This window comes from Corylus avellana, chromosome ca7 (genome assembly GCF_901000735.1).
Source record: "Corylus avellana chromosome ca7, CavTom2PMs-1.0".
In the NCBI taxonomy this organism is placed as follows: domain Eukaryota; kingdom Viridiplantae; phylum Streptophyta; class Magnoliopsida; order Fagales; family Betulaceae; genus Corylus; species Corylus avellana.
Genome location: NC_081547.1, coordinates 12,258,650 through 12,279,833, shown reverse-complemented (window position 1 = coordinate 12,279,833; position 21,184 = coordinate 12,258,650). Strand labels below are relative to the sequence as shown.

Below are 21,184 nucleotides of genomic sequence, written 5' to 3'. Positions count from 1 at the left end.
AAACATATATTTTAACAAGGATGAAAGGTTTTTCTGAAAAGGAGAAAGCAATATAGCACAGGAGAAATGATCGTTGGATTCTGCCTGTCTATCTGACCTAGGAGGGAGTCTAATAGCCCAAGAAGCTAGGGAGAGATCACATGATGAAGAAAGATTTTTAATGCATCTAAACTCTTCACGTGCAAAGTGACTAAAACAAAAGTTTATTTTTCTTTTTTATTATTATTATTATTATTATTATTATTTTTAAATCAAAATCTATCCGAAAACGGAGAGAATTTGAAGCATCCAAAAATGGGTTTATGTAGGAATTTACCTTCCCAATGATAGGTATCATAAGACTTGACATCCACCTTATTATCATGGGTTAAAACATGGATGATAGTTCTTAACTTCAATTGTTAACTTTATCATTTAATATCAATATTTGTTAATATAGAGTAGTAGGTAGTTTACTTAAATTGTGAGTAATTATCTTTAGTTAAGTAAATAGTTATCTTTAGTAAAAATAGTAACCGTTGTTGTAGTAAGTTTATATATATTTGTGTCATTATAATAGGAAGAGTAGAGAAGAAAGTGTTTGTATTCTAGTATTCCTTCGGCCCAAAGTTGAAATTTGTATTATAGTTACTCCCACCCAAAGTGGAGATTCTCAATTTATCTTATCGAATCTAACCGAGACCTATCAAATGATAGTGAAAATCATGGAGTAATTCCTAAAAGGGCATGCATCAAGGAAGTGGGGTGTAGTAGCTTAGTGGGTAGTTATTATCCTTGTTTATGTTAGTGCTACATGGGTAGTTAGTATTCAGTTGTTATGTTATGTTAGTGGGTAGTTATGTGTTATGGGCTAGTGTGTATTATGGGTGGTTACTAAATCTGTTGTGAGTAGTGGGTTGTAAGCCTAGTATAAACCAAGAGTCCAGAGATTGGTTGGGGTATTGAATTTGTAATTTGACTTGTGTCTTTGTGGTTTGTCTTCAACCCTTAAGTAGAGTTCATTATCTATCAATTATCTACATATTTCTATTCAATTTATTGTGAGTTCCTATCAATTGGTATCAAAGCATGGCTACCACCAAGGATCGTCTCGAGAAATTGGTGTTGGAAATGCAAGAGTTGAAAGAAGGAATGCAAAAGATGAGTGCGGAGTCACAGTTCAATTTTCTTGAGCTTAGAGAATTATTCTCCAAGTCTCTCGAGAGGGGTGAGTCGTCTGCAACAAAGGACAAGGGGTCATTTCAAATAGCCAAGGAAAATTCGTCCGAACATTCGAATGGATCCAAGGGGTTGGGTGGTTTTGCTAAGTTGGATTTTCCTCGTTATTCGGGAGATGATCCCACAGTTTGGTTGTACCGGGTAGTTCAATATTTTGACTACAAACAGACATCAGAGGATCAAAGGGTGTCGTTGCCATGTCTTCCAAAATCTGGTTAGTCTGCTCCGACTGCCCATCTGTCTGCGAATGGAACGCGGTACTAAACTTTAGCTTTGTCCCCATCTCCTTCTGCAGACTTTGCCAAAACCTTGAAGTGAAGTGAGAATCTCTATTCGAAACAATCGCCGATGGCACTCCATGCAAACAAACTATATTCTGAACATATAATCTGACCAACTTATCCATCGGATCCTTAACCTTCATAAGAATGAAGTGTAGGCTATGCAATGTTCGACTCCATTAAGCTTTCTAATTGACCTATGTAGGGAGTGTTGGGTCAGTGACTCCCAAACCAGATGATTTTAGGGCACTAGATGTAAAAACATCCCTAAGAGCTTAATTACTCAAGTCAAAAAGGCTGCAAAGCCAAACTAGCCACACAACCATTTAATTTGAATTTCTCATCTTTTTACGCGAACGCTCGATGCTTAGTGAGGCAAGAGATCTAATTACTCAATGAGAAACTCAAACTTAATTTTTTTTTTAAAAAAAAAAAAAAAAAAAAAAACCAAGGTTTCATCAACAGTTCATTCTACAAATTGCAAGATACAACCTAATCAAGTCAAATCTCGTACCTCACAGACTCTATGCTAGTGTTCTTGTGATGATAAACTCAAACATGTGAAGTCTCTCTAATCCAATCAAATGAGTCAAAGGACTCAGATTTCTAATGACATACTGTGTTCAATACGTTAAACAAACCAATGACATGCAAACCACAGTTATGATAAATCATGCTCAATCAACAACCTAGCAAAACATCAGACAATAATAAAGCTAAAGGCTTAATAAATCTAAATTAAGGGGGCTCAAATATGCAATATTTGGCACTCAACATCCCACACTCTCCAAATCTGTGAAAAGGCCTAACATTAGTCCTACGTCCTAGCTACAATGAGCCCTAGTCCTAAGACTTCAAAAATAGAAGTTCTATCTAGCCAGCGAACGTTCTATCAAACTTGTAACACCCCATGAAAATCAATTAACTAGTAATTGATTTCATGGTTCACCTCCCATCCTTATTCCTCTCTGAACAAGACTCAGGGATCTCATCATCTCCTAAGAGATATTACAACCGAAGATTTTTAACTAAGGGACATAAATATCAATAATTTAAACCATAATCACAAATAACTAGAGTAAACATAAATGAACATAACATAACTGGATCTCCAAATGTATCGGTCAGAGGCCGGTCATCAAAATAATAATACAAACTACTAGTGATTGTTCTGAAATAACATCAACGCCTAAGCTTAACTATAGATAACATAATCACAATCTCGATTAACTCTTCACAGGTAGTTCCTCCAGCATCCCACATGAATTTGAGCCACACCAGGTGAATCAAGTCTTTTGCCACCACTAATTGGTTCTCCAAATCCACCATCTACTAGACTAGCTATGATAGCATAGATTTTCATAATGGAAAGAAAAAGAATACAAGAATAAGTCTAAAGACTTTGTGAGTAAAAATACACACGATGCTTATGTCATTTGAATGATGAACTTAGTTGTTGACAAATTTATACAGCATTGTAACATGACAGTTATTCATAGATTATTATTTCTCGTAGTCATTGAGGATTAGGTGTGCGTAACCATTGTTAATTTTTAGCATTAACCGAAAGAATTTCCAATTCTTAATGAGCTGAAAATTATGGGCTTAAAAATTTTGAAGAGAAGCAGCTCTGCAAATTGGAAACGGTGAGGCACTCCCAACTCTCTAGTCCGGTTATAACACTCTTGTTAACAAAATTATGAGAGAGAGAGATTGTAATTTATATTCAATAAAGTCCTGAAACTGATTGATGGATAATTAAACAAATAGGTTCATGTAGTTGACAATTAACCGATCATCTATACATTAAGTTATCACACATATATATGTATCACTGGAGCTCAATAGACATATGAAATGAAAAATGTGATAATTATTCCTATGTAACAAGTCAAAGATATTCTGGTGGGGAATGTGATTCTTATCAGAGATATTCCAAACCTTCCTTATCCCTTAGCAAATTGCTGTTGCAATTTATAAGTCTGCCCCCTCTGCTGATATATATATATACACAAGCATATATATATATATTGTTCCTTAGGACTCGGGAGAAAAATAGGTGAAGACTTAAAACACAAGCATATAATATAACTTTTTTGTATAGTTTCTTGTGAAATTCTGAATAGATCCACCAACAATATGGCCTAGGATTCACCGGCAACAACAGGTAGAAGATAAGCAAAATGGGCCCCAGATGCCATACTTAAATCTAATAATACACCATGATAAGACGTAACCCATCAATAATTGATTTTTATATATGCTTCAACTAATAGAATTTAAGATTACAAAAAATATTCCAAAAAAAAAAAAAAACTTGCAACACTCAACCATGACATGATCAAACCCTTATTCTATCACAAATATAAGCATAGCCCCACCAAGAACGGACGAACTTCTTCTTCCTCTTCTTGTAGAACAATATCAATGGCTGTAACATGTTCTTCTTCCACTCACATCCCATTTCTGAAATCGGGTCTAATCAAAAAGCCTGTCAGCAAATCTCCGGTGCTTAAAGTCAGTCAAGTTCCAGTCAAGAAAACAACAAGACTCCAGATCAAATGTTCCATCAAAAACAAGGTCAATATCCTTCCTTTTTTTCCTTTTTCTTTTTCTTTTTTTTCTTTTTTCTTTTTTTGTTTCTTGGTTATTCCTGCGCATACATCCCCTTTCTTTCCCCATCTTCCAATTGAGAAAACCATAATTTTCGAAAAGAACAAGACCCAGTTGGATCAACTTTTCAGTCATATACTTTTTCTTTTCTGTTGGGAGAAAAAAAAAAACAAAAAGAAAGTGAAAAGATGATTCAACATTGTTTATTGATGTGGGTTTTTGCAGGTTTTTGAGGATCGGTCTAATGGTATTATCTGCTATAGCGATGAAAGTGGGGAGATAATTTGCGAAGGATACGATGAAGGCCCTCGTCTTCAACAGCAGATTCCAATAACAGCTTGTCATCCAAGGTAGATAATCCCAACACAAAAGTAGCATAATAATATAATATAATAAATTCATTTTATTGAAACCTTAAATCTAATTATTGGGTTTTTCTGGCGTCAGAGATGTGGAGATCTTCGATCTTCTTCTTCAACAAAGTAGGCTTCAGATTGTAAAAGGCAGTGGGTTGAACCACGCTGACGAAAGTGTTGCTGTGCACAAGGACTCCAACTGCAATGGCTTCAACTCGTTCTGCTGATCAGTGGCCCCAACTTTTGTCAATTCTATAGATATCTCCACCTCTATGTGTTGTATTTTGTTTAAGGCAGACAGATACAGTAATCATAGAATGTGAATAGAAGGCATAAATGCACCTGTTTTATTTTTGAAGTGCATTGTTTTACAACAATTTTACAGAGAGTGCTTTATTTATCCCTTTGCTTTTTCTTTCTCCTTCAAGTGTTCCATGTTTTCATTCTCTGAGAGAAATAACAGAGAAACAATGACAAGTCCCCAAACTCAAGAAATATATTATACAGTCATGTATATACCAAAAGGTCGAACACTTGAGATATATGAATCATTTAATGATGAAACTTTGGTCAGTTAAGATTCATAGAGCACAAACCAGGGCTGTAACCTTCTATGAATCATGAATCTCAGCATGTAATAGCCGTTTGAATGCTAGCTGACAGATTCATGGAAATCCTCTGAAATGATAATAATGTAAATAAAATCTGGGGTAACGTTTGAAGTGTTAACAGTGATCTTGGAGTATGTGATTATATCATGTCGTATAAAGATGAAAGAAAACCCATTTTTTTCAGTGGCATAAATGAAATCAAACGCTCTATTTTAACTAAATCATAATGTTTGGGATACCCTTACCAGGTGGGTGTGAATAAATCCAGTAGTGTTTTAGGGAGAAAACAAACAAAACCACATACACACCACAAGAGAGAGAGAGAGAGAGAGAGTCAAAAATTTTAAGAATAAAACATGTATACACATTTAAAAGCTAACATGAACAAGTATTTTGTACAAAGATTTCGTGTAGTGGTGATCTAATATTATACCCCTGACAGAAATCTCCACGGCTTCAAGAGCCTTTTTCTGCATCTTCTAACAAATAATTATGAATTTCTGTCGTTGAAAAAATACAAATGAAACTGCTATCCAAAAGAATTGACTATGGAAAGGGAAAACATATTAAAGAGGAAAAAGGACCATGTGGGAGGAGGAATTCCAAATTACATGTTTAAATATACAAGCACAAAGACTCACAGTATCATCCAACGGAGGTCCCACCTTGTGTGTTCTCTTCACATAAGTCAGACTGGGATTTGCTTGGAATAATAGATGGTGGCGACCATTGATCTGGGACCATCAGAAAATACGTAGTCATTGCTTTCCTGAACCTTTTCTTGTATTGCTTGGGGGAAATTACAGTTGGAGAAGAGTTCTTTGACCCACCAAGGATGCCTGAAGCCTTTACCCATGTTTCGAGATGCTTGTCCCATGTATATTGCCTCATGAAATCAATGATCCCAAGAACTAACTCATGCTTCTCTTCATCCACCCCAACCAGTAGTGAGTAATCCATTACATCAATTGACTGCATCAGCACAGGATTATGACAAATTAAAATGAATTAGAACAGAATCTAATGGAAGACTCTGGAACCTGTACAATATCTTTCATTTTTTATTTTTACACGGATAAGGAATCTATGCTGCTCAACTCTTGGAAATGAAATTACACAGAGAGATTAACAACTTACTGCCAGAAACGAGGTATCATTCCAAACAGCTCTTTCCAACAATCGCTTTGCTTTGTTTCCAACAAAAATAGGGGCAGTTGGCATTGCTTCAATCAAGTTCTGATCCAACAGAACTTTGTTGCTGCCACTGGAATCAGGATTATACCGAGATCGAGAAGATCCTTTAAGATCATAAAGCCGTGTTACATTCCTTCCAAACAGAAGATTCTCCATCACTAGAACATCCATCTTTGATTCTTTCCCTCCTTTAACATGCTTAGAAGTTACCTTCCAGAATAAAGCCAACAAAGAGTAAGCCACAGAGGATCTAATGTATCTAATGTTAGCAACATATGGAATGCCTCTTGTGTTTAGTAAAATATATCATTATATAGCTTCAAACATGGCAAATGCAAAGATCCTTTAGGGAAAGAAAGCTATTTTCATAAAATCATTAGCAACTAGTGAAAGCCTACTGAAATTTATTGACCAATTATGAAACCATTATGATAAGGAAAAAAAGAAGTGAAAAAACAGACACTTTAATGGTAGCTCCAAATATCAGCCACTTATTTCAAGCTTGTTTCGGTGTTGATAGCTCAATTACAATACAAGATATTGAGACCATTAACCAATAAAGAGTGAAGGTAACAGTTGTCATTTGAAGTCATTTGAAGTATATAAGAAAGAAAAAAAAAAAAAAAAAAAAGAGGGCACAGCCAACTGATAGGCCTCCACTCAACCTATTTAGGCTTTTTATAAAGCATTTGTTCTCCGTAATACACTTGATTCACAGATTTTTTTCTTTTCTTTTCTTTTCTTTTTTTATTCCTTAAAAAAAAAAAAAAAAAAAAAGAAGGCAAACAAACAAACGTGAATGAGATTTCAAAAATTAGCTCAATCCTGTTTGGTTGTCAAACAGAATTTGAATGAACCATAATTAATATCCATAGCATCTAATGTCAAACCCATCTCTGTGAATGGGGAAATTGAAGAATGGTAGCCTTCATAATAAAACATCCAAAATGATGGGATTTCATGAACTCCTAAATGATTCTTCTATCTGTTATAATTAAGGCTCTGACATTCTTTGATGGCCCCTTTTGTTTTTCTGGGCATCTTTGATCGCCCCTTTCCAAGCAATAAGTGACTGCGTAGATGGCCCCTTTCTAGGCAATAATTATACATTACCCAACATAAAGGAAAGAGGCCATTCAAATTTATAAGCATAACAAAGCAGGTTCCCAAATTCTTTTGTTTCAGTTGCCCTAGCATTACCCATACTCATCAAGTAAACTTGCGTACCTATATACTAAAGAAGCCAATTCTTAGTTAAAATAATAATCAGAGTTAAGGTTACCAGCTTTTTGATTCATGACTGGGAAAGTTACCAGGTTAACAAACAAGTATGATGAATTAGCCTGACTGCATTTGCAATACTCATTTAAGTACCTGATAGATTCCCAGAATCTTTGCCAGGCATGTTGGACTTCCTGAGTCAATTGATTCAGATAGGTACTTGAAATATCCAGGAGCAAACTTTATAAACGATTCCAACTCTGTCTTGGTGACTTGTTTAATGATAAATCTCTCATCCAAGGTTTTTGCAAAGAAGACATTGCTCTTGCCACCCTGAGCACCCCACTTTTTACAGCGACTAAGAGACCTTATGAAATCAATCTCAGAAGGACAACAAATCTTCCTTAAGGCTTCAAAACGCTTTGCGAAGTAACAAGTCACAGAATATTTCACCTTACCAAGTGGGCCGTCATCTCCAAAAGAAACTCTGGCATGCAATGCCTTTGTATATGAGAGTGGGTCTAAAGCCAGGGAGCTACGAGATCCAGACATGGATAAAATGCTTTCATCTGAAGACCCAAGACTTCTATGATACTCAGAGACTATGTCATCAACAGAAAAGAGCGATTGGGAATTCATTGAATCAGAAAGAGGAAAGGAAGCCACTAAATCGGCACCATCTTTTGTCCTTTCACCCTCATCAGCCAGTTGAATATGATATTCTGGTGACACTAAAGCATAAGATATAACACTTGTTGGTTCATCATCATATACTGGAATGACAGTATCATTAACACCGACAGGAAGAAGCAGCCTAGCCCCACCTTGGAGTTCCAACTGCCGAAAGGATGAAGTGTAGATTGGATTATACTCACTCAGTGTATCAAGCTTCTGAGCGCTAGCTAAAAAATTCTTGTTGAACGAACGGTAGAAGTTCAAGAAAGGCATTCCTAACCAGCTTACAGAGTCTTCAATGCTATCTGGGTTCTTGGTGGACAGTACAGGTGAAAGAGCAAGGGCAACCTTGGTGTCATTTTGCTCTTCTGGTTGATTCTCTAAATTCAATCCATCCACCACTGCAGGGGTGGTTGAAGCTTCTGCCATAGCCAAATCAGGAAGTGTACTGGTACTATCCTTTGGTATTCCAACTCCGGTGTGATTTTCACCTATCCATGCAGCATCAAGGGTATCTGACAAATTTGCCATGATAGGGAACTGCCCATCAGAGAGGGTCCTATGAACATGTTCTGGCTTTAAAGGGTCAGATTGATCTTGACCCATGTCTTTTTCTTGATGAACTGCATCAGACAGGTTAGTGTCACTACTATATCCTCCTCTCTGCTCAGGGCCTTTGTTAAGCTTTGCTTCCACAGGAAGAGAGTCACAGCTAGAAAAGCCTTTCTCTGGCATGTTGGCCACATTCACTTCCGTGAGCTTATCACTACTAACAAGGGGTTTCTCCACATGTTCTGAACTTGAGATGCTTAAACCATCCTGAAGGTTGCTCTTATCTAAACTGACGGCATAAATCAGGCGATAGTCCCACATATAAGACTGAAAAAGTAACTGCCTCCGCAGTCGATTGATCTCAAGAATGTCAATAACAGGTGGCCCCTTTTTGGTTTCTGTGTTCAAGGTTTTTTGGAGTGATTCCTAAGGCAACATCAACCATAAAAGTTAGAATCCAGATATTAAAAAGTAGCAAATAAACAGTGTTCTTCAAATATAGGCATTATCAATACTTGATTTACTTTTTCTTATAAAAATTTCATGTATATTTACTAAATTTTGCAAATTTCAATTCAAGACCAGGATTATATTGATGTGACAACATAAAGGAACCAACTACAAAAAAAAAGCCACTTCCTGTGAATCAAAAGATGTTTGCATAGCTCCCGTTACAGAAAATAGGTAAATAAAAAGGTTTACAAAAAGATGGTGCACAAGCAAACACACACAGACACATGTATGTGTATGTATAAATAATGTTACACTTACTCCCACTTATTTACACAATTTTTCTACACCCATAGGTTGCTTTTAAAACCACATTGGATATGAGATGGATCTTTATTGGATTTTGATCAAATGGTGATTTTAAAAACCACCTATGGGTGTAAAAAAATAGTGTAAAGAAATGAGAGTAAATGTAGTATTCCTCATATATGTATATATGTATGTAAATCTATCTGTATATATATATATATATATATAAAATTCTAAACACAAAATCAAGAAAAAATAGTTTGATTAACCATTTCCATCGAGTCCCTGATTTATCTGCATACATGTCCATTGATTTCATATTGTCTATATATATGCACTGGCATACAGCTTCCAGGACATGAAATTCACTTATAAGGCCGGAATATTTGACATAAATAAAAAGGGCCTCACCTCGAATTCTGCCTTCTCCTTTTGTAACATTCCTTCTAGTTCTGCAATTCTGCGCTTGCTTCCAGGGGTTTTCATGCCACTATGAAGCGATCCCGTACCAGATCTTTTCTTTTCTATTTGGCAAAGAGCATTAAGTACTTCAGAAAACAGAAGCTCCGCACGGTCAACCACCTGTCATGACACAGAACTCAATTATATGGAGTGATATAATTCAAATGTAATCTTCAAAGACCGAAACCTGTGATCACAGCACCTCATCTGTTTCCTTTCGTATCCAGTCCTGATTTTCATAGTTAAAGTCTAGCTTGGGTGGTGGAAGGTAGACAGAATGAACATCAATCGATGCATATCGAAAGCAAGCAACCATTTTCCCAAATCTGCACATGTAAAAAAGTGAGAAGAGAGAGAGAGAGAGAGAGAAAACATGGACTTCTAATTATATATGTCCACCCTTATATCAGCTCTCAATTGGTAGTATACCTCCTTAAGTGGGCACAATACTGCAATCAAACTTTTCTCATTTTTCTTAAGATTCAACAAATACATATGACCATCCAGAAGAGGGTGGCTGACATCATTCAAATTGTTCAAATAAAGCCAAGAGGGTCACTTTCGATCCAACCAACTGAATCTTAGTTCTAGAAATGTGGCATATAATAATTGTCTTGATGAAGACCCTGCATAAATGCCATGTCTACTGTAATCTTTGATAGAGATACAACTACTCATAATGTTCTGACCATATAATATATATATATATATATATATATATATATATATATATATGGATGAGATATAAAGGAAATACCCATAGAAACGAAGACAATCTCTATGTAAAGAATGGCCACAACTTGCCACCCTGCTTGCAGCTGCATGGTTTGAAAAGCTGAGCTCCAAAAATTTCCCAAAAGATAAACCCCAGGCAGCATCAGACATCACTACTCTCCGAGTTGCTGGAGGAAAACCATGGGTCCTTGGACACCGTAGGCATCTGTGCCACATCCAGATCTTTCCTTCCCTTTCACCTGGTAAGAGAATTTCTCCTAGCCTCTTAACAGATATGGTGAGGGTACCCTGTCTATGAGTATAGCAGTGAACATGGGCTTCTGATGGCATACCACAAGAACGACATTGGTAACTCTGACAAACAATATAGCTACCTCAGTTTAAAATATATTGCAAGGTTTTGTATAAGGAGAGATATATGCAGATGTCAGAAAGAGAATATTCACCTGATCAAACAAATGGTCCCGTAAAAACCTTCCAAGAGGTTTGTCAAAGCTGCCATAATATTTGATTCGAAAGAGATGGGACCTCTCACAAACAGTCCCCTTCCATATGCACCGGGATGATAATGATACCAAAATGCTCTGGTGATCAGAAGGTGATGGAGGAAACTCTTCTTTTAAAGGCACATGATCTTCTTTCAAAGGTCCTTGCTCTTCTGGATGGTTTTTATTATCTTCTTGCAGGGATGATATCTCTGAACTGCCAAGCTGATTTGCAGCCATTGCAATGTGACCATTGTAGAAATCTTTTGCTATAACATCCTGTCCCAATGAAAATGCAAAACCATTAACAGCGAGATGATTATCAGTGACAGCTGAGCTGTTGTTTGCTGCAGAAGTTTCCGCCACTTGGGATTCTTTGAAACCCATTTTAATTTTGTCATCAAAGGTATGATAAGGAGAAAGTCTGTTGAGGTAAGAATCTGGAGAACCATATCCTGAAGGAGCAAAGGAGGTAAAAGCTGAATAGTTTATCAGATCTGAAGTGGATTCAGTGGATCGAGTAATAGATCCATTGGGTAAACAAGTTTGTGCATTGCTAATTGATGGGGCATCTGAGGTAGGGGCACTGTTCGATCTCCGTGGTTCACCAATCTGTTGAGGTCCCTGTGACTTTCCATCAGAAACACAGAAACCAGGTACCGTTGAGATGGATCTCTCAATGCTCGATGATTTATCTGGAAGTGCAACAGCTATTGGAGAATTCAACGGGATTTCTGGCAGAGAGGCTCCTTCATCAGCAAGAAAAGAAGTCTCCAAAGCCAAGTGATACGCTGCAAAAATTCCATACTGAACCACATGCTTCACTTTCTTCAACTCATCCCCATTAGCACCTCTGAGTAAAATCTGACACAGAGGCAACAGAACTATATGAATACTTTGTAGCAGGTCTATCAAATAATCCGTACACTAAATAAGATCTACGAAATTGCCCAACAGCAACATGATACACAACTTGCAAAAATATATGCAGTTGGGACCATCATCCATGTGGATGCATATAACTATGCCATCAATAATCCATGTTAGACTGTGCCTTTCTAAATTAAGTTTGAGGACTTACAGTACAACCCAGTGGCTTCGGGCACCCTTCAAAATACATCAGTGTCTTCACCAATTTCTTCCCACCCTGTCCCGCAGATCCATGATCTTCTAGAACCTTCTCCACATGAAATGCATCACAGTAGCCCAACTTCTGTGATGAAAGATGATCAATTGAAGGCACCATTTGAGCACCTGTGCAACGGGCAATGCGCTCCAAAAGTGGCTTCTTGATGTTGAGAACAAGTGATATGTCTTTTGCAAGAAGATACTCCTGTGCATGTCGAGAAACAGATTTCTCTACCAAAAGAACATCAGGGTGGTGGGCATCTATCTTTGCAACTGCCATCTTTAGATGGTCCATTTCCTAGATATGGATGCAAAACACATATGAAGAGGAAACCAAAAAATAAATAAAAAATCAAGCACTAGAAAGTAGTGAGTGGCAAATTGATACAGAATAGGGGAAACAGTAAAAACCTGCTGCAGCAGAGTATCAAAACTTGACAAGAGGTTAGAAACCCGCTGGTACTCAAGAGCCCCCCCTAGTATCAATATGCGAGGTCTCTCTATTTTTGAAGTCATTCGCCGGTGAGCCACATTTTTCTTACAAACAACTCCTTTGACCACCACACTAAGACAAAAGCAACTTAATTAGAAAGAAGAAACTTAAGAGGCGGCGAAAAGAATGATATATGAAAGTCTCTAGTTCATTAAAAGCTAAAACATAAAATAATTTAGTGAATGGATATATGACCGGGTAGACATAAAAATCCAGGACAGGATTAGCGGTGCTAATATAAAATATGCTTTAGATTTGATTGGGTGCTACAATGAATTTTATTTTCATTATGTTTCCACAATGATTAGTGAGATATCTCTTTCTTGTTATTCATAAATGTAGGTTTAATGGAAACACCATCCAATTGCTTCTCTCGTTATTTATATATTGTGTACTTTATATTGTTGCTAGTATGCTTTGTTACTCTTGCTTCTCTCATAAGTTATTAGTTGGTTGGTTTACCATATATGATTAGATCAGAAACTTAGTCTCTAGCAGCCCCAGTTTAACCACCCACATTCATTCCAAATCCATGCACCTATACCCTAAAGTGAATGTTAGGCATGTAGGTCCACGACTCAAACAAGATTATTCAGTACCACACCTCATAAAATGGAGGTCAATAATTCGAATCTCCTATTCTCCCTTCCCCCTTGGGAACAAAAAAAAATTACTTATATATATATATATATATAAGGATTGTTCAGCACCATGAAACAGACTATCTGACCAATAATTGACTAATGGAGAAATCTAAATTTGTGAGTTTATGTGCAAGAATGTGAAAAGAGAAACACAATCTATAATGCATATATAGTCATAGAAATTACTGAATATTTTACCTCTCACTACGACGTCCAGAGGCTATGCATTTTACTTTTACGTATCCACCTGGGTCCATCCCTCCACCTTTGCTCATATCTGGCTTTAAAAGCGTAGCAGCCTCCCAGGATAGATATGTTATAATCTCCAACCAACTCTCTTTGTCATCTTCATCATCTATGGAAAGGTTCTCAACCTGCAGTAGCTGAGCTACCAGAGCCCTAAAATGCCCATCAACCACATTCTTCATAGCCTTCTTGTGCTCCTCACTTGACCTATCCCTAGTGCGAGACTCCCCACTCCCAAAACTGCTCGAGGTCCGTAAATAGCTCCACTCTCCTGCAGCATCACCATCATCATCATCGTCATCAAACAGACCTGCTTCCTTGTCATCTTCTTCATCTTCTGGCTCAGGTGGCAGCCAGAGAAGTCCATTGTTCTCAAAATCCACAGGTTCTGTGTCAACATCCTGTGCAGCATATATAGAGGAATGTGATTCACACTCATCACCAATATCATGTTCATCTTTTTTCCCTAGCAGTGGGATTCCTTCCAAACCCTGTGAATCAAAGCTGTGATGTAATGGAGAGCTGCTTAAACTCTTTGCTCCGTTGTTTTCTCTATCAGGATGGATCTTATGTGATCCATCATCATTGCTTAGCTCATCAAAGTCAACTTGACCGTAATAATCATTGACTTGAGGAAAGTGCCTTGTTTCAGAATCTGACCGATATACACCGTACTCATCATCGTCATCATCACTCCTACTGCCACAGAAATAGCACACAATCTGTAACGGGCTATAATACGGAAAAATCTACTTTTCTTTTTCCATGTAGCACTGACTGAATACATTTCAAGTTTAATAGCGAACCAGCTTTACAAGATGACATTGAAAATTATAATAAACTGATCAACTGCTCTCCCTAAGAAATACAAGTGCTGTTATATGTTAAGACTCCCATCCCACTCAGTGGAACAGAATACACGCTATCAGTTTCCCTAGCTAAAATACATTAACACTGTATTAATTGTTCTCTTATTATACATATTGTATGCATATATTGATAAAAATAAATAAATAAATAAATAGAAAATAGAAAGAAAGAAAAAGGAAGATCTGAAATGTGAGTGTGTTAAAAAAGGCTTTACACATGTACATTCTCCTAGTGTGAATACAAGAAAAAGTAATAGCAGGAGAGACGATCAAACCTGTTCATTGAGAATCCATATTGGTTTGGATTCCCTACATCTGAAACAAGTTCTTCGCTCCTACCTGAAGCTAATTCACCCTGCCTATCTGTGCTTGCTTCCATCAAAGACGATTGACGTGGGCTGAGGCCTGAACTGCATTGAACTTGCTGATAAGGATCAACTGAGTATTGCATTGAGCCAAGTGTAATGCTATTACTGTTTGCAGTGCCACTAGATTTAGTGCTGGCCAAACTTGTTGCTGATGGCGAAGTACTAAGATCCTGGTTGGCAGCCTGGATCCCATTACGAAGAGTATCTCTGCCATGCTCCCATTGCTTGAAACAATAGTTACATACCCGAATCTTCTCCCACTCTTCCCTGGCAGTCCTTAAGTCACCAGATGGGGCAGGAATTGAATTTTCCGTACACCTAGCACAGAAAACTCGGCCACAAAGTCGACAATGGTGTCTACGGTTAAATATCGTGAACTGAGAATCACATTCGTAGCATACCCTACAGCTCTGATCAGGCATCCAAAAATCCCTCGACACATTTGCTGGCTCAGATCGCCGAGGGATCCACGATTTCACCTTGCCAACTAGCTCAGAAAACGTCTTGTCCGGAGCATCCATCGACAAACAATCCTACTGCCTTGTTCATTATGACATGCTCATTTGCCACAGTTAACAAAACATATCCTAGAATGACAGTAATTCTAACAAGTTAACCCAAACTGAAGAATCAAAAACCTAACCCAAACTATTCTGCACAAAAGTTTGTATAGTTCTTCTCTCTGCCCCAGTAAGAAAAGCCTTTGAAGACCAAAATTCAATCGTGAACATCTATAAGCAATCTCTGAAGGCATTAAGGCAGCTCTTGGTTCTCGAACTCATATTCTCGATACCAAAAAAAAACCCTCCCCCTTAGTCTAACCACAGCCACCTTGTAATAATCTAACCAGAATTCATAAGCCTAACCCTACTTCTCACACAATTCAGCTTCTGATCAGAACAAAAAATCTCATAAATCCTGATACTGCTTCCACCTAAATTCATAAACCAACGACTAACCACCTAAGTTTGTCCAGAAAAACAAAAACAACTAACCAGGTCCTGAATTCAAATTAAAACAACGAGATAGAAACTCCATTAAAGAAAACCGGACAAAACGTTCTCGACCACAACGCATAAGAGATTCAAATACGCTTCTCCGGATTGACCCCACTCAACCCACCTGACTTCCATCAATCCCACGCGTTACCCATTAGTTCTCAAATCCAAGGCCAGCCCAATATCCAATACAAACCGAATAACCCAAACAAACAGTTTTCTTGTCCTCCTAATGATAAAATCCAATCAGTCTCCCACTAAAAGAACAAGAATTTGAAACAAAGATATGTATAATTCTGATCAAAATTAGTAACTTACCTCTGAAACCATTCAAATTACATGGCAATCAGATCATCCCCGAGTGGAAGATGAAAGGGGGCACCACCCGAATTTGCGCCACGTGTACAGAAAAACGTGACTCGCCGAAAGCTCTCAGAGAAAGAAGGGTAGTTGGAGAAACTGAGAAAAAAACCCACCACCCAGAAAGCGATTTCCCCTGCCCATTCAAAACTCAATTCAATGCTTCAATTTTCGATCTTCCTGATCATTCACTCTTCAACATCTACAAAGAAAAACGAATTCCCCAGTAATTTGGGATTGATGGCAAATGAGTGACGTTTCTTGTCTTGACTCTCTTGCAATTACCAGTTTATGCATTGAATAACACAAATAATCACTTGATCGGATAATGTTTACAAAACATTTTTTTCCCTTTTTCTAACATGTAAATGAGCTTTCAGAATTTTTTTTATTTTTTATTTTTCCCCCTCGATTATGAATGAATTTGTTTGAGACATTGGATTTTAATCGTTTTTTATTTTATTTTTTTATTTATTTTATTCCTGCGGCCGAGATAGAGACACCTATAGCGTGGTTGCATGATACGTATCGGACGCTTATAGTAAACAAAGAAAAAACTAATCCCAAAAAAACAAAAAAAAATTCTTTTCCTTGAGACGACGTCGTTTAGCTACGAACAACTGGCAACCTCTGAGCCTCTGCAGTGTTAACTGAAGTCCGAAAATACCCTCCACGTTTATAATTTTTTTTTTTTTATAAAAAAAATGGCTGAATTGTCCTGGGGACAGAGATTTTGTAGGGGTAGATTTGACATTCTGGCATGAGCGTTGGGTTTGACTTCACAGCTGTGCACCCGGGTGATGAAGTTGAAGACGTTTCTTCCAAAAACCAAAACCGCGTAGCGGCGCTGGTGGTGCAATGACAATGATACTGAACCCAACAGATGATGCGGGTTTCAAGGATACGCAAACTCGAGTTTCCATCATAATTTAAAATTATACCACTTAATTATTTTTCTTTTTTTCTTTTTCAATCCATAGTCTTAACCTCTTAAAAGTACATGATAAACATATAAATCATCTTTAATTATACTTTTTTATTTTTTAAACATGTTTTAGTATCACGTACACCAACTCTTTTTCTAACTCATAGTTGATGTATAAAATAAGGTAATTACTTGTTACTCCTGGATTTAATAGTTCTTAATTATAGTATTTTGTTTTTGTTAGTATAACTAAATATATAAACTATAATATAAAGTCGTGTGTCCGAAATTATCACACACAATATATATATATATATATATATATATATATATATAAAAGGCTAACGATTTTGATAATATTCTTACCAAAAAGAAGCTGAGAACATGAATTATTATGAAAGGTGGCGGGATATTATTTACACATTTAGCACTTATAGTTAATAAATATGATGATGATGATGATACTGTCATATAATATCCTGAGGTATGAAAGAATATGATATTGCTAAATTGTTGGAATATTTACGTGTGATCTTGTTGTAGGAATCTTCCTATTTTATCGTCTCCCACTTGATTACACTATAATATCAGGTATGTAATCTAGTTGAACATTATCTCTTTGGTACCAATGATAATTTTTATACATGTCAACTCTCATCTGTAGAAATTACAGATCGGCATTAGATTATGACATTTTATAATGTATATACAAGTTTGTCATCTTCTCTAACCGCACCTTTTACCATATACTTCCTCACCGATTCTATATTAGGGTGACCTCATTTCACTTTTTAGCTAAACGAATGACATCAATTCTCTATAGTTAGGAATATTAGTTCACGCGAATCACACCTATTCCATAATTGATGATTTCAGCCATACACAAAACTATGTGCTGACCTGCACTGATTTTTAATCAAGTATTTCCTTAATACACCTTATCAGTCTCTTTTACATCATATACGTTTTACTGCTTGTTAATGTGTCTTCTCTCGATTAAATTCATATTTGCTTACTACTCTTATTGCATGACAAATATCAGGTATTGTACTTGTCATTGCATACATAAGACTACCCACTGCTTGAGCATAGGGGAAAGATTCAATTTCTTGAATCTCTGTCTCATTTTGAGGACACATTATTTTGCTTAAGTGTTGGCTTTTTAAAACAGGTGTACTTAAAGGTTTACATTTGTCTATATTAAACCTCTTAAGTATCTTTTCCAGATATTTTTCTTGATCCAAATATAATAACTTTGAATTTCTATTTCTAAACATTCTTATTCTTAAGACATAGGTAGCAGAGCCCATATCTTTCATTTCAAATTTGGATGACAAGAAGCATTTTGTTTAATTTATCATATTTGAACAATTACCAGTTAGCAATATATCATCTACATATAATGATAACATTGTTATTTTATCATTTTTCATTATATATGTAAACGCAATGATCTAGTGGACTAACCTCGAAACCAATTTCTAGTATTGTTTGGTGAAACTTCAAATACCATTGCCTCGAAGATTGTTTAAGCCCATATAACGACCTTTTTAACTTGTAGACTTCATCTTCATGTCTTTTGAAGTGGAATCCATCAGGTTGTAGCATGTAAATTTCTTCTTTTAATTCTCAATTGAGAAAAGTTGTTTTAACATCCAACTGATGTAATTCTAAACCCATTTTAGCTACAATAGACATGATTATCTTCATTGAGGCGAATTTTGCTACAGGTGAGTATGTGTCAACAAAGTCTACATCGGGTTGCTGAGTAAACCTTTTAGCCACCAATCTAGCTTTGTACTTGTCAAGACTTCCATCAGCTTTGAATTTCTTCCTTAGAACCCACTTGCATCCAATTGCTTTTCTTTGACTTGGCAAATCCGTAAGTTCTCACACATCATTTTTCTGGATTGATTCAAGCTCTTCATTCATAGCTTCAATCCATTTTTCAGCATCATGACTAGTTACAGCTTCTTTAAAATTTGCAGGATCTTCTTGTAAATTTATATCATATGTGCTTAGTACATAATGATCCTTGAGCGTGGTTGGTGGTCGTCTTTGTCTTTTACTCCCACTGTTCTGATTATTTATACCCAAATGAGGTGGATCATTGGATTTTGTCTTGCTCCCACTATTTTGCAGATATATATTATGTTCTATTTCTGTTAAAGTGTCTTGTGGTGTTTGACATTCAAGATCTTCACCTTATAAGTATCTAATTCCATCCATAGGAGTAATCTGATTAGTGTTTTCTAGAAATGCAGCAGCATCCCTACATTCTATTAATCCCTTATCTGGATGGTAAAATCTATATCCACTACCATTTTCTATAAATCTGCATTCTCATGTTTTACTTCCTAACTTATCCCTTAAAGGTTTTGGAATAAGTACAGATGCCTTACATCCCCACACTTTGAGGTTGTAAAAATCTAGTTTTTAGCTTGTCCAATATTCATATGGTGTAAGAGATGCAACAGTAGATAAAGCCTCACCACAAAAATGGTTGGGTAATTCAGCATATGCCATCATGGATCTTGTCATATCCATTAAAGTTATGTTCCTTCTTTCTGCAATTCCATTTTGTTGAGGCTTATAAGGCATTGTATATAAATGTCTTATTCCACTTTCTTTGCAGAAGGAATTTATGGCTTCATACTCACCTCCCTATCATTATTCAAGTTTTTAATGCACCTTCCCAATTGTTTTTTTTTTTTTTTTTTTTTATCTCTAATTTATATTCTTTAAATTTTTCAATTGTTTTAGATTTATGTTTGATAATGTAAATATGTCCATATCTTGAATAATCATCTGTAAAGGTATAAAGTATTTCATTCCTCTATGTGTTTTAGTTCTTAAAGGACCACATGTGTCAGAATGAATTACTTCCAATAACTCTGATGATTTCCAGTGTTTTGAAAAAGATTTACTAATCATTTTTCCCTTAATACATGATTCACATGTATTAAAATCTTCATAATTAATTTTAGGTAGTAATCTACTTATTCATTCTTATCATTTTGTTTTTGATGATGTGACCTAATTTTAAATGCCATAAGAAAGAACTATTTTCAGACACATATGAATACTGTGAAATGGGACATACTATCTATTTTTGCACCCTTAAAAAAATCTAGTATAGACCCTCCCAGACTCAAACTTAATACCATATCCTTTGTTATCTAATACGGAAACATATATTAGATTTATCTGGATACTAGGCACATATAGGACGTTATGTAAAACAACGACTGATCATTTAATAGAAATCTTACATTTTCCTTCGCCTAGCACATCACTGTAAGTGTTGTTACTCATGTATACTTTGTGTTCTCCGACTGTTTTCTCCTTGAAATCTACAAAGAATTCTCGGTCTTTTATGATATGTTTAGTTGCTATTGAGTCGATCCACCAAGAATTTGAAGTCGGTTCTACCATCATTAGTTCAGTAATGGTCATAACTATTTCTTTATATTTCTTGTCACTGTTGTTCTTTGGACAATTCACCTTGAAATGTCCCACTTTACCACATTTGAAACATACTCCTTTGATTTTGTTTTTACCTTTCGGCTTACCTTTCCATTTCTTCTTGAACTTTTTAGGCTTGCCTTTAAATGCTGGAGCACGTGAAGTCTGAGCTTTGATTTGAGCCATCATGAAGTTGTTGGATTGTCCTTCTCTCCTTCTTTTCATTCTCTCTTCTTCTAATACGAGCAACACTGGTAAGGAAATTATGGATATGTCTTTTCCACTGTAGGTCAATGATGTTATCACATGTTCCCAATACAGAGGAAGAACATTTAGTATTGTAGTTACTTGCATTTTGTCGGATATTGGATGACCGACAAATGCAAGTTCTTATGCAATAAGTTCCATTTGATTCACAAAGTCGTCCACATAGTCATCCTCACTCATACGTGCACTATTATATTTGTCCAATAATAGTTGTATGTGAGTGTCCGACCTAAGTCCATACTTTTCCTCTAATACTTCC

The 21,184-nt window shown here is 36.3% G+C and overlaps 2 protein-coding genes across 3 annotated transcripts; one reads left to right on the top strand and one right to left on the bottom strand.

Moving 5' to 3' along the window:
• Window positions 1-3,811: 3,811 nt before the first annotated feature.
• Window positions 3,812-4,868, top strand: LOC132188505 (uncharacterized). The gene is made up of 3 exons (XM_059602981.1): window positions 3,812-4,079; window positions 4,338-4,462; window positions 4,560-4,868. Exons 1-3 carry the CDS (start codon window positions 3,837-3,839, stop codon window positions 4,693-4,695), a joined length of 504 nt encoding a protein of 167 aa, XP_059458964.1. The 5' UTR covers window positions 3,812-3,836; the 3' UTR covers window positions 4,696-4,868.
• Window positions 4,869-5,534: 666 nt separating this feature from the next.
• On the bottom strand, window positions 5,535-16,643 carry LOC132186135 (1-phosphatidylinositol-3-phosphate 5-kinase FAB1B). 2 transcript variants are annotated; one of them, XM_059599959.1, is made up of 12 exons: window positions 16,227-16,643; window positions 14,818-16,137; window positions 13,626-14,372; window positions 12,702-12,855; window positions 12,244-12,588; window positions 11,124-12,026; window positions 10,700-11,031; window positions 10,145-10,268; window positions 9,892-10,062; window positions 7,648-9,147; window positions 6,217-6,483; window positions 5,535-6,051 (listed from the first exon to the last, which is right to left on the bottom strand). In XM_059599959.1, the coding sequence occupies exons 2-12, from the start codon at window positions 15,429-15,431 to the stop codon at window positions 5,725-5,727; spliced, it is 5,484 nt and encodes a 1,827-aa protein (XP_059455942.1). In that variant the 5' UTR covers window positions 15,432-16,137; window positions 16,227-16,643; the 3' UTR covers window positions 5,535-5,724. The 2 variants fall into 2 exon arrangements, with proteins under 2 accessions (XP_059455942.1, XP_059455943.1); XM_059599960.1 differs by having other exon boundaries at window positions 13,626-14,369.
• Window positions 16,644-21,184: the final 4,541 nt, after the last annotated feature.